The 13,442-nt window shown below is 41.5% G+C and overlaps 1 protein-coding gene across 1 annotated transcript in view; it reads right to left on the reverse strand.

Annotated features, from left to right (window-relative positions):
- Positions 1-376: 376 nt before the first annotated feature.
- The window catches only part of VEGFD (vascular endothelial growth factor D), a 35,568-nt gene continuing 22,502 nt past the window's right edge, over positions 377-13,442 (reverse strand). The window contains exons 3-7 of the mRNA XM_065901268.1: positions 11,700-11,890; positions 8,128-8,276; positions 7,047-7,147; positions 1,085-1,280; positions 377-503 (exon numbers count right to left, since the gene is read on the reverse strand). Coding sequence (XP_065757340.1) covers positions 377-503; positions 1,085-1,280; positions 7,047-7,147; positions 8,128-8,276; positions 11,700-11,890 — 764 coding nt within the window. The remainder of the gene's footprint in view (positions 504-1,084; positions 1,281-7,046; positions 7,148-8,127; positions 8,277-11,699; positions 11,891-13,442) is intronic.

Genomic DNA, 13,442 nt, shown 5'->3' on the forward strand with positions numbered 1-13,442 from the left:
CTGATCATACAAATCAAAATCGGCATAAGAAAGAATCAGAATAATTCACAAGAGAGTTGCAATTAGCAAAGGACTCGAAGACTATGCGAACTGCCTCATCTGCTCTGAGTAATTAATCACATGGTACCTGTCATTCCACGATGATCAAACCCTTTTCACTCTCCATTCCTTGGTGTGCAGAGCACCTTCAGCTAGAAGACATCTGTCAGAGAGCCAGGGAGTCCTCAGCTGGTGTTTAATGGAAGGTCCATCTGGATTCACCACAGTACTATGTAAAACGGATTTTTTTTCTAACACCTGGAACAGTGACAGCAACTTGGCAAAGCAGCATGCTGTTTAAAACGACAGGGATGGGGAACTGGGGATCAAGGCTGAATCAAGGATTTTCTCGATCGTGGAGCCCATGGGCGGCCCTTTTCTCCTTTGGAAAGCGGCAATGCTTTGGACATGCTGGTTTTCCATTTGCACAGGTTCTCATGTGAAAGGGGCATCTGTCCTCACAGCTGTTACAAAAGAAAATAAACATGAGAGTTCAGAATCAAGGACTAAATTCCAAGGAAAAACTCTGATCTGATTTGATTACGTTTTCAAAGTAAATTTTCCAGATACATATTTGAAATGTCAATATAAAATCCTGGATGGTTACCCCACATGGTTTCAAAATCTATTAAAGCACAATTGCTAACTTCTAAGCGTTCTATTCATCAGTAAAGTTCTTGCTATATAAATCCAATGACATCCCCTTCCTCAAGGAAAAAAAGCAAACATATGTGGATATATATTGAGAGAGGGATTGAGCTAAAGAGTCAGCTGATCTGAAATAATACTTGTTGAAATTTCATCAACTTTAGTTTTTGCTCAAGATCCATAAGCCAACAACAGTAGGCAGGATTTTCTTGACTTCACAATCAATCATCACTCTATATACTTATTCCGTAGTTGCCAAACCTCTGTTTTACTATCAAAAAGGGGGCTTGGCACTGAACAGTAAAACTGGCTTAATAAGGAATCCCACCAAATCGAAATGGTATTTACATTAAATGTCAATGGGCCAAATTTGGACAAAAGTGCAAAAGCCATTCACCTGCAGGTGTCTGGGTGAAATGTCTTGTGCTTCTGGCAGCAGCTCTCCAGAGTTTCTCTGCACTCAATGCAGCTGCAGTTTTCTGGGTGCTGGATGAGATCTCTGGGACATGGCGTTTTACAGACACACTCACAACGATCTTCATCAAACTTCATGTGTGGACCGCAGAGAGCCAGCCGCTCATCGCGAGCGTGATCTAAACAGAAAAAGTGTTGGTCAAAAAATACACCTCACACCTTCCAGGCTATGGGTAGAAACAGTGATGTATTTCCCCACCGCAGATCATAATACTAATATGAAGGATGCAGCAGCGACAATGAACTTTGATTCCACAGACATCTGTCGGAAAACATGATCAGCTGAGAGAGGAGGGTCTGAGAGGCTTTTGACACACTTAGCTGACCGATATTTCTTCTAGAAAATATACAAAACAACTGGATAACTACTACTCCATGTCCAATTCTGATCATCGAGTTGAAATTCATTGCAAAAAACAGAGGAGATAGAAACTTTGGAAGAACTTGACAATGTCACCTTAGCATTCTTGAAAGGCTCGGAGGAAAGTTAAGTGTTGAGTTTCTTCCCCAAATCTGCTTCTCTCCCAGTGTGCCTCACTTAGTGAATGGTGCCATCACTCTTGACTCACCCGCCATGTTGAATCTAATTACCATGTCCACCCAGTTCTGCCTCCCTGAATTTATTCTTTTTCATCATCACTGCCACTGCCTCAATTAAGTCAGTACCTTGTACTTTTTGCACAGATGGCACTCATTCACTTCACCACAAGTTTTACCCTTTCAATCCATTCTCCACAATATCAAATGCAAATCTAATCATGTCACTCTACTGCTCTATTTTTTTTAATTTATTTATCTTTGGCCGTGTTGGGTCTTTCGTTGCTGCACGCAGGCTTTCTCTAGTTGCTGTGAGCGGGGGCTACTCTTCGTTGTGGTGCGCGGGCTTCTCGTCGTGGTGGCTTCTCTTGCTGCAGAGCACGGGCTCTAGGCACGAGGGCTCAGTAGTTGTGGCTCGTGGGCTCTAAAGCGCAGGCTCAGTAGTTGTGGCGCACGGGCTTAGTTGCTCCGCGTCATGTAGGATCTTCCCGGACCAGGAATCAAACCCGTGTCCCCTGCGTTGGCAGGTGGATTCTTAAGCACTGCGCCACCAGGGAAGTCCCTGCTCTACTGCTTTAATTACCTTAAAAGGTCCTCTCTTTCCCAATAAGACTCAATTTCCCCACCAAGACATAAGAGACCCTTCATGAGCTGGACCCTATTAACCTCCCAGACTCATCTTCTGTCTCTCTCTCATGTATCCTATGCTCCTCCATACCAAATTATAGTACTTTCAGTTCTCGTGATACGTCAGGGTCTCTCAACCCCATGATTTTCGCCTTGTCGTCCCCTTCGCTAGTCATCCTTTCCCCCTGATACCTTTCCCAACTTCAAATTTAGTTAAGTGCCCTACCCTGTGCATATTTCCATTCTGTCCTTTCTGGTACTGCTTACATTTGTCTGTTTATTTCTCTGTTTCCTCTGTTAATGAAAAACTCCTAAAGGTTACAGGGATCAGGTCTCATCGTTCTGGCAAAAAATAGGCACTTGATAAACATTTGCTGAGTTTAGGGTCCTGAAGCAGGCCGATATGTGGAGATTCTGAAGAACCCCATGTAGCATTCCAAGACATTGGGTTAAGGTATATGGTCTTGCCAATATCTGGCCATTAATGATATATCAAAATGGCAGTCTCATGTCATCCAATCTCATAGTCTTAACCGCTCTGTGATCGATGATCTTTGAGGGCTCATGTGGAATGGGTACTGAAAGGCTAGGTCTGAGGATCCTCCATTCTGAATTGTGTGAAGAGGAAGAAGGTAAGCTTTGTAAGCCATATGCAGATGCCAGATGTCACTTTGGGGCAAGACGAGACTAGACAGAAGCTCCTAAAAGATTTGCGTGGATCACTAGGTGGCAGTAGAGATTCACTTAGAACACTTCAGGCTGTCCCAACTCCATTCTTAGAGCCGTGGTTTAGGGAAACACAGTCTACTGGGTATTTGCTGAACTTCAGCAAGGTAGTTGGCAGTGGCTGACCTCAATCCTTAAAGATAAGTTGAAAGTGACAGAGAATGGATGTAGGAGAGCTGAGTGAAGCGGTAACTAGCTAAGGGTGATACCCCACATATTGTGTATCAATTTCAATCCTAGGGAAGTTGATGATGGGATACCAACGTGTTAGGTCCTCAGCCTTGTTCCATTTATCATTTTAAATCAATAAACTGATGGAATTGTTCAAAGTAAATTCTTGAATTTGTGGGTATCTTGAAGAATTTAAAATCCAGAATCAGGACTCCCTAACTTTTTTTCTTTTTTTGGTATTGTTAGTTTTCTTGTTTGTTTGTTTTTTAAAACAGTTTAGAGCAATGGCCTGAATCTAACAAGATGAAATTAAATTGGACTTGGATTCACTAACTCACATATGCTCATCCAGGGAAGAGAAGTTATTGTAGAAAAGGCAGCTGGCTTAATAGCCACGTGTGTGGGAAGAAAAAGTATTTAGTGAACAGTAAGCTCAATATATGTCATCATTTTGATGAAGCCACTGGAGAAGTGACCATGAACTTGGCCCACATTAACTGAGCTGCAAGAGATGAAAATGAGAAGTGATCAGAAGTGATCCAGGCTACCCCATGCCTCTCACTTCCATCATTGTCACAACTTCCTAAAAGGTCCCCTTCCTCCTTGCCTGCCCCAGGCCAACCCACCCTCTTGTACACTGTCACTCGGTTGATTTTGTTAAAATTCTAACTGGTGCTGTCACTGTCCACTTAAACCAGTTGAGTGGTTTCCTTTTGCGTTTAGCATCACATCCAAGCTCTGGGACACGCTTTACAAGGGTCCCCTGTGAACCTCTCCAGCTTCCTCTCTCACATCTACCCAGCCCCCTCCTGTAACGTCCCCACCATGCTGACCGTCTTCCAGCAGCCTGACGCGCTGTGGTCTTTCACTTCCAGCCCTGAGCGCTCATTTTTCCCTGGCTCAGAGCACTCCTCTCTTTCTCCACTACTCTTCCCGCCCTCAACACACATGGGCGCCGGCTAAGTCCCTCCCCAGGAATTACCTTCAGCAGAAAGAAGCTGCCTCACCAAAGGTTATATCCCCTCTCTGAGGCAGCCCATATCAAGTGACGAGTCCATAGAACCCAGCCCCTTTGCCTCAATTTGAGGCATCCCCCCACGGGCTGTCCCAGTTTCAGCTCCCCACAGGCTTGGCTAACGCCTCTCAGCAACTGCAACACGGTTCGACTTCTCCCTCTGCCCAGTCCTGCCCCCGACCCTTCACCTTTGAAAGCAGTCCTGCATGTAAACCTCCAAAGTACAAATCTCTCTCCCAGGAGCTGTGTACCAGAAAAAGCTTGATTAGAACAGCCTTTAAGTTCTATGTATAGAGCTTTCCACGATAACTTTCTTTTTAAAAAAATTTTTATTGGAGAAGAGTTGATTTACAATGTTGTGTTAGGTTCAGGTGTACAGCAAAGTGAATCAGTTATACATATACCTATATCTACTCTTTTTTAGATTCTTCTTCCACAGAGGTCATTACAGAGTACTGAGTAGAGTTCCCTGTGCTGTACAGTAGGTCCTTATTAGTTATCTATTTTATGTATAATACTGTGTATATGCCAATCCCAATCTCCCAATTTATCCCTCCCCCGTTTCCCCCTTGGTAACCGTAAGTTTGTTTTATACATTTGTGACTCTATTTCTGTTTTGTAAATAAGTTCATCTGTACCATTTTTTGGATTCCACACAATAACTTTCTAACACAGTTTAAAAATGGGTCACATGGAGAAAGAATTAGATTGGTTTTACACGGTTCTATAGGGTAAAGCTGAACTAACAAGTTGATGCTCTAGAGCTGGGCTGTCCAACATGCTGGCTACGGGCCAGAATGAGCATGAAATGGCAAGTGTGAATTGAGATGTGCTCTAAGTGTGAGATACACACTGGATTTCAAAGACTTAGCACAAAGAATGAAGGGTATATCCTTGATAAGTTTTATATTGCCTGCATGTTGAAATGAGAGTATTTTTTATATATTAGATTAAGTAAAACATTAAAATTAATTTCATCTGTTTCTTTTAACCTTTTTAATGTGAGTACTATAAAATGTAAGTTGCATATGTGACTCTCACTGTAATTCTGCTGGACAGCACTCTTCTAGACAGAGAGAGAGACAGATTCAGGTTCAACATAGTTTATTAGCAACAAGAGTGTGCCCAGTGTAACTGGGATGCCTCAGTGGGTTTGTCAAGTTTCCCCATGACTGATGCATTTTCTAGCAGAGGATGGCTGAAGACTTGGTGGGAAGGATGTACATGACATTCTAGATTGGCATGGGCACTTACAGAGTTACTGTATGACCCAGCAATCCCACTCCTGGGCATATATCCAGAAAAGATGAAAACTCTAATTTGAAAAGGTACATGCACCCCAATGTTAGCACTACTTACAATAGGCAGGACATGGAAGCAACCTAAATGTCCATCAACAGAGAAATGGATAAAGAAGATGGGGCACATGTATACAATGGAATACAACTCAGTCATAAAAAGAGAATGAAATAATGCCATTTGCAGCAACGTGGATGGACCCAGAGATTATCATACTCGGTGAAGTAAGTCAGAGAAAGACAAATATCATATGATATCACTTATATGTGGAATCTAAAAAAATGATACAAATGAACTTATTTACAAAACAGAAACAGACTCACAGACATAGAAAACAAACTTATGGTTACCAAAAGGAAAGGGGGGAGAGGATAAATTAGGAGTTTCGGATTAACATAAACACACTACTATATATAAAATAGATAAACAACAAGGACTTACTGTATAGCACAGGGAACTATATTCAATAACTTATAATGGAAAATAATCTGAAAAAGAATATATATATAAAACTGAATCACTTTGCTCTATACCTGAAACACCGTAAGTCAACTATACTTCAATTTTTAAAAAAGATCTGCATGGGCATTTAAACTACATGAACTTTAAGATTCCCCCAAACCCTGGGCTGAGCTTTCATGAAAACACTTGGAAGCTGAGAGACCGAAGCACAGGGAGTAGCTTGTTATTTACAGTTTCTAGGACAGATTCCTTAGAGCTTAATCCTTACTAATCTTGCTTGTAGATCATAGTTGGAAACAAGCAAGGTTCAAATTGCATGATTCCTTACTATCTTTACAGTGGAATCACGTCAAGTTCTCTCAGAAGTCAATAAAAAGTGGATTCACTTTCAGCCAGATGTTCATAATCAAAAATCAGAGCATTGTGAGTTATGTGCAGTGACGAGAGCCTAGCTCATCTGGTTCCCAACTCCCCTGAGCCCAACAGCTGTGTTTTGCTTTTACTTTGCCCTCGTTTCAGAAGAAGTCTTCTCTTATTCCCCATTTTTTTCAAATTATTGGCATGTTTTCACATGACACATTTGAAAGAAATCAACACGTCCAAAATGACCTTACATTCCTGTAGGACTTTTATATAAATAACTTAGTAAAATGTGGTTGACTCGTGTTTCATTCTGAAGTGGCTTTCATTAAAGTTTATCATCCCCTTTCAAATTCAACGTTTTGGGATGCTCTAATCATTTGGGTCTTTAAGATTAAAAAGCAGAATGATGCATTGGTAGACTTACTATATAATTATAGCACAGGGGTCTCTGGAATCTCACTACTTCTATCACTCTTAGCTGTGTGTCTAGAAAGTTACTAGACATTTTGGTGTGTCCATTTTGTAATTGTAAAAAAAAAAGGGATACTAATCATACATTATAGGATTATTGGGAGGATTAAATGAGTTGATACATATAAAAGGCTTACAAGATCGCTTGGTCACTAAATACTAGCTGCTACTGTTGTTATTATTACTATTATCATTTCACCACTGCTATGATTACCTTCCATTCCGGCGAGTGGATTCTCCTCCTGTAAAACACATTTACATTTGTTGCTGTCCCAGAGCATGTCAATAGGACAGAGTTTCTTGGAATGGGAACAGCTAGGAGGAGAAAACAATAAATCAGATTTTAAAGCTTTCGAGAGTAGTCATACCTTTGGTACATTTTTTAAGAAACGTTGAATACATTTCTGAGTGGAGAACAGTGAAGATTTTTAAGGAGCTTAATTCATATTTATGAACAGCATGTTATTAGATAGTAATTCTGTAATTACAAATATTCTCCGTGGAAACGTTTGGAAACCAAACTGTAATTTTGGAAAGGTATCATCTTTTTAAGAGGATTGGTGTTAAAAACTATGTAAATTAGCTGTCAACAGAGCTTATTTATGCCAAGTGAATAGTGTTCTAACATAGCTCCTGAGCATTACGTCTGTAAAACGGAGATAAGAACATTGGCCAGGACAGCAGGAAAATCTTGAGGATAAATGTTCCTTTATTACGAGCTTTCTTTTCTACTTGGCACTCACACAGTGCGTTTACTCCTTTACTTGTGCAAGATCTAAGTATCCAACTTAATTACTTTGTATTTTTATTCAAGAGTTGTGATTTGCCCTTTGTTTCTCTGTAGTAAATTCTTTTTCCCCAAATCAATGATTATCTTTGATTTCAGAACACTTGAGGGTTCATAATTTGTCTCATAAAGAATCACAAAATACTCACAAAATGTCTAGTCAAATTAAATTTAAGTCATTTTTCATTTAAAATAATATTTCCCATTTGGTCAACTTAAGAAACTACCAGAATCAGATGCACGTAGTTGTGCTTATTAAGAACAAAGGTGCCCACAGCTTGACGTGCTGAGTTCAAAACCACTGAACTTTCTGATCCTACTGCAATACACGTGTAACACCTCATAAAAAATATACTTGCCAAACAGTTATTACCCGTAGATCTGGGTTAGAACCTAAAAGACAAAGAGCTTGAAGAGAGAGCGATGACTCTGTAATTAATGAACTATGCTCCACACACAGCTTTAGCCAAGGCAAGAACAAGCATAAAGAAGTGTAAGAAATGCTTACCGATCTTCTTCGGGGATCTGGATGGATCTTCTAATAATCGAGTACGAATGGCGGGGAGCTGTTGGCAAGCACCTACAACCTGTATGGTTGGCAACTTTAACAGGCACTAATTCAGGTACTGATGTCAAAGGTACTGATATCTCAAAGAGCTAGAGCAGAGAAAGAGAACTATAATACATATTTAGAAAATAAGAATAATTTCTACAGTCTGCATTTTTGCCTTTGTCCCTTACGGTAATGACTTTAGCAAAGTCGTCCATTAAGAATACACTACCAAACGTAAAACAGATAGCTAGTGGGAAGCAGCCGCATAGCACAGGGAGATCAGCTCGGTGCTTTGTGACCACCTAGAGGGGTGGGAGAGGGAGGGTGGGAGAGGGAGGGTGGGAGAGGGAGGGTGGGAGGGAGGGAGACGCAAGAGGGAAGAGATATGGGAACATATGTATATGTATAACTGATTCACTTTGTTATAAAGCAGAAACTAACACACCACTGTAAAGCAATTATACTCCAATAAAGATGTTAAAAAAAAAAGAATAGAGCTAATATGCAAACTATTATATATAGGATGGATAAACAACAAGGTCTTACTGTATAGCACAGGGAACTATATTCAATGACCTGTAACAAACCATAATGGAAAAGAATATGAAGAAGAATATATATGTGTATAACTGAGTCACTTTGCTGTACAACCGAAATTAACACAACATTGTAAATCAGCTATACTTCAATAAAATTTAAAAAAAAAAACAGAACTAATAAGGCTAAGGGCTGGCATGAAGGAAAGAATTCTGGGCTGGGTGTCAGAAGACCAGGGCCTTAACCAACTTTATCAAGTATTTAAGTTTTGTCAAATCTCTTAAATTTTTGGTGTCCCTAGAACGCTTGTAAAATGGTGACCTTGTAAAATGGTAACCTTGTAAAATGTTCCCTGCTCTTGCTTTAAGTCTGAGTGTGAACTGTAAGGATTAAATGAAATTATAGCTATGAAGTTTCTTTGCAACCATGGTGAACAGATTACTGTTCAAAACCATTTACGTATCTCTTCCCATGCCATCTCCGTTGGAGGAATATAGTTTTCTGTTCCTTGACTTTGGACTTGGCCACGTGACTTGCTTTGGTTGACAGGACATTAGCAGACATGACACAAGCACAGACTTGAACTGTGCGTGCATGCATCTGCTCTAGCCATGTGAAGAGTGTGATCTGGCAGGCTTGCTGGTCTAAGGGATACGAGACACAGGGACCACACCTGGACTCAACCTGCAGCTTGCCACCAAGCCCAACTGAGCCCACTCTAAACTAAAGGAATCTCAGATATATGAATGAGAAAAAGCCATCATTGTTTGAAGCCACTAAGTTTTAGGGTGTTTACTATGCAGCATTATATAGTAATAACTGACTGATACAAGACCATCATGCCCAAACAATGATAGGTAACATGAATATCATTCTATGTTTCTATATGCTAGCCCCTGCTGTAAACACTTTTATATTAATTCATTTACCTTTGTAACAACATTATAGGGAGGGTTTTTTAAATTACCCCCCTCCAACTCTACAGGGGAAGAAACAGATTACAGAGAGGTTATATAACTTGCCTAAGGCCATATAACTATTGATCGGAAGAGTGGGGATTTGAACCCAGGCAGTCTACTCTAGAGCTAGAGGGGATATTCTTAAGAATATGCCTTATTACTTTTTGCAATGACATTGCTGTGACCAGAGGAAGCAAGATGGGATCTCCACAAGTAAAATTTACTTGCTGAGAATATCAGTTACTTTGTTTCTAGAGAGGCTCTCTGATGTATGGATGCATTTCAACTTGATTTTAATGCTCTGTCCATTCAATCAGCATTCCATGTAGTCCTTACTACACAGAGTCTTCATTTTATTCACTTAGTTTCTAAGATGCATTTCACTGAACAGTCCATAACTTTGGGATGAGAGGTAGTTTTTCTTTAAAAAAAAAACACCACTATTACAATGTTCAAATATGCATATTTGGAAAGAAAAACTGCTATACATTTACACTTAAGCACATTCTTTAAAACCACTCATTTGTTGAGGACAGCAGTCAAAATACTCAATTATCCATTGTTAAGTGGAAGTAATCCGTTAAAGTTGTGTCTAGCCTGACCTTTTTATATGTAATGGCACTTCCATGAGTCGAAGTAAGCGGGTGTTTTTAAGAGTGTTTATTTTGCATGAACATCTTCTTGCGAAATTTTTCAGCTATACTCTAGGGTATAACACGGTCATGAACTGAAGTCTCTTACGTTATGCAAGCTTTGTTTCCACTCACAGTTGAGGCTTAGCCACACTTATGTCATTTTTTCCCCTGACTGTCAAACAGCAGAGGTCAGAATTTTTTACAAGTTCCAAGATTCTCTAAAAGAATTTAGAAAAAGAAACTCTTCAGTTTAAGGGATATTTTAAGTAGGGGGGAAAATTAAGGATAAGTTAACCTCGTATCAAACAAATCAGGATTCCATTCTTTCCATCCAATTAAGATAATTACCTAACATGGGTGTATTCAGTGCACGGCTCATTTTATTGTGCTACCTCTTTTCACAATCACGAGGCTAGATTGTAGAGGCAAATGTGACAATTAAATGAATATACCAATATGCGTGAGGAATTTGCGACACAGAACCAAAAGGAATGTAGTTTGACTTACAGCTGTTTAATGTTTTGCTAAGTTTGTTATTACTGCTCTTCTATGCCACGTTTATTACATTTCCCAACAATATGGTAGCGACAGAATCAAAAACTTATCTACTGAGCAAAAGGAATTTTATAAGATGGAGAGGGAAGAATTATTTCTTTCATGGGGACTGGAGGATTATTTTCAAAGGTCTTTTGTGCTAGATATTTTCCATTTGCGCCTCCGGAGACGCCATCCTCTTTCCTTCCTTCCCCACTGGGCTGTATCCCAGGATGCTGACCTCCATGGAATGCATCCATAGGCCCTCTTGCCCCCCACCCACTTGCCGGGCTAAGGGCTGGCAGGGGCTGCCCCTCCTCCAGCCAGTCCTGCAGCCCGCTTCTCCATTTCCTCTCTCGGTTCCCATAACCGCTCCATCCTCTTGCCTCTTCAGTCTAAGGGTGGGAACAGCTCTCCCTTTCTGCCAGCTCTGGGTACTTCACCAGCCCTTTCTCCTTCCCCCACCCTTCACTGAACTCTTCTCAATCACTCCATTTGAACAACACGGAACCTAATGAATACACAAGCCAGTGTGGCTATCTTCCTTCCTTTAAACGTCTGTTCTAGTAACTTCCATATGATTTTCTGATCCTTGACATTATAGCATCAGAGAGACAGCAAATGACAAGGGTCCAGGCTTTGGAGTCAACCTGGATTTGAATCCCAGCTCTGCCACAAGCTACCTCTTTGAGCCTCCATTTCCTCATCTATAAAGGAAGATGATAAGCTACCCATTTAGCTTATCTCAGGGTTCAATGAGATGACACACATAAAGCATTGAGACAGTGCTTGGCAATCAGCTGAGCTGTAGCTGTTGACACTATCAGCGTCAGGGCTCTGGAGAGGGCTGATGTCCTCATACCTGTTTGGAAACGTACGAGGTGCTGGTGTTGACACAGACGAGGCTCTCTTCATTGCAGCAGCCGCCACACCGGAACACGTTCACGCAGGGGGGCTTGAAGAACGTGTCAGTGCTTCTCCCCAGCTCGCCGGCCACCTCCACGCACGTCTCTCGAGGGCTGCACTGCGTCCTTTGCCATTCCTCATCTATAACTGCGGAGAGGCAGCTCGTTGGGCCAGTGGAACAAAGGGCCCTGACATGCCCACGTGTGCCAGGGTTACACTCAACACCGTCATTCTCACACGTGCAGCGCTTGGTGATTTCACTAGACGGGTATTTGGGGTCAGTCCTTTAACCAAGGATTGTCTGCAGAAAATTTACAACCAAAATCTGCGTTCCTTCCCATTTATACGATCCCTTCGTAGACTCTAATTCTACTTTCCGTTGGTGATGAACACCATGTTCTGGATATGACTACATTGGGTACATCTGGAAAAGCCTGCTAATAAGGAAGTAAACGGAGGCACATAAAGCAATGACATGTAAGCATTATTTATTAAGCAATTTACAGGACACAGCTGGATGGCATTTCTTCTCCTTGAAGCCAGGTGTGGGCAGGTTTTAGCACCATTAAGAAATACGTTTCGGGAATTCCCTGGCGGTCCAGTGGTTAGGGCTCCATGCTTTCACTGCCGAGGGTGCGGGTTCAATCCCTGGTCGGGGAACTTAAGATCCCACAAGCCATGCAGTGCAGCCAAAAAAATAAAAAATAAAATTAAAAAAAAGAAATACCTTTCTATTGGTTGCTTAACTAACTATATACGGCAAACACATGAATGAAAAGTTAAGTGGGGGCTTCCCTGGTGGCACAGCGGTTGAGAGTCCGCCTGCCGATGCAGGGGACACGGGTTCGTGCCCCGGTCCAGGAAGATCCCACATGTCACAGAGCGGCTAGGCCTGTGAGCCACGGCCGCCGAGCCTGCGCATCCGGAGCCTTGCTCTGCAACGGCAGAGGCCACAACAGTGAGAGGCCCGCGTACTGCAAAAAAAAAAAAAAAAAAAAAAAAACTTAACTGGAGCTAATCTTTCCTCAAGTCAGAGTGTTCTTATTTGCAAATGCCCGATACTGATGTTTCTATCAAATGATGAAATAAGCTGGTTCATTTTTCTTAAAAATAAATTTATTTATTTATTTATTTCTGGCTGCGTTGGGTCTTCATTGCTGCGTGCGGGCTTTCTCTAGTTGCGTTGAACGGGGGCTGCTCTTCGTTGCGGTGCGTGGGCCTCTCACCATGTTGGCCTCTCTTGTTGCGGAGCTCGGGCTCTAGGCACACAGGCTTCAGTAGTTGTAGCACGCGGGCTCAGTAGTTGTGGCTCACAGGCTCCAGAGCGCAGGCTCAGTAGTTGTGGCGCACAGGCTTAACTGCTCCGCGGCACATGGGATCCTCCCGGACCAGGGCTCAAACCCGTGTCCCCTGCATTGGCAGGCGGACTCCTAACCACTGCGCCACCAGGGAAGCCCAAGCTGCTTCATTTTGATGAAAGGAGCAATATTCTGGCCATTCTAGCTAATTTGTGGGAAACAAGAAAAAGAAACAAGCCTCGGGGAATCAAAAAAGATTACATACATTCTTGTAAAACATACTCGCCTTTCTCTCAAAGTTTATTTTTTTAAATTAGATTTTAATGCTATGATACTTAATGCTGCACAGCCTTTCTATGGACGTTTTTGGGAAATGATTCAATATTATGATAAAGACAATA

Source organism: Phocoena phocoena, chromosome X (assembly GCF_963924675.1).
Source record: "Phocoena phocoena chromosome X, mPhoPho1.1, whole genome shotgun sequence".
Taxonomy (NCBI): domain Eukaryota; kingdom Metazoa; phylum Chordata; class Mammalia; order Artiodactyla; family Phocoenidae; genus Phocoena; species Phocoena phocoena.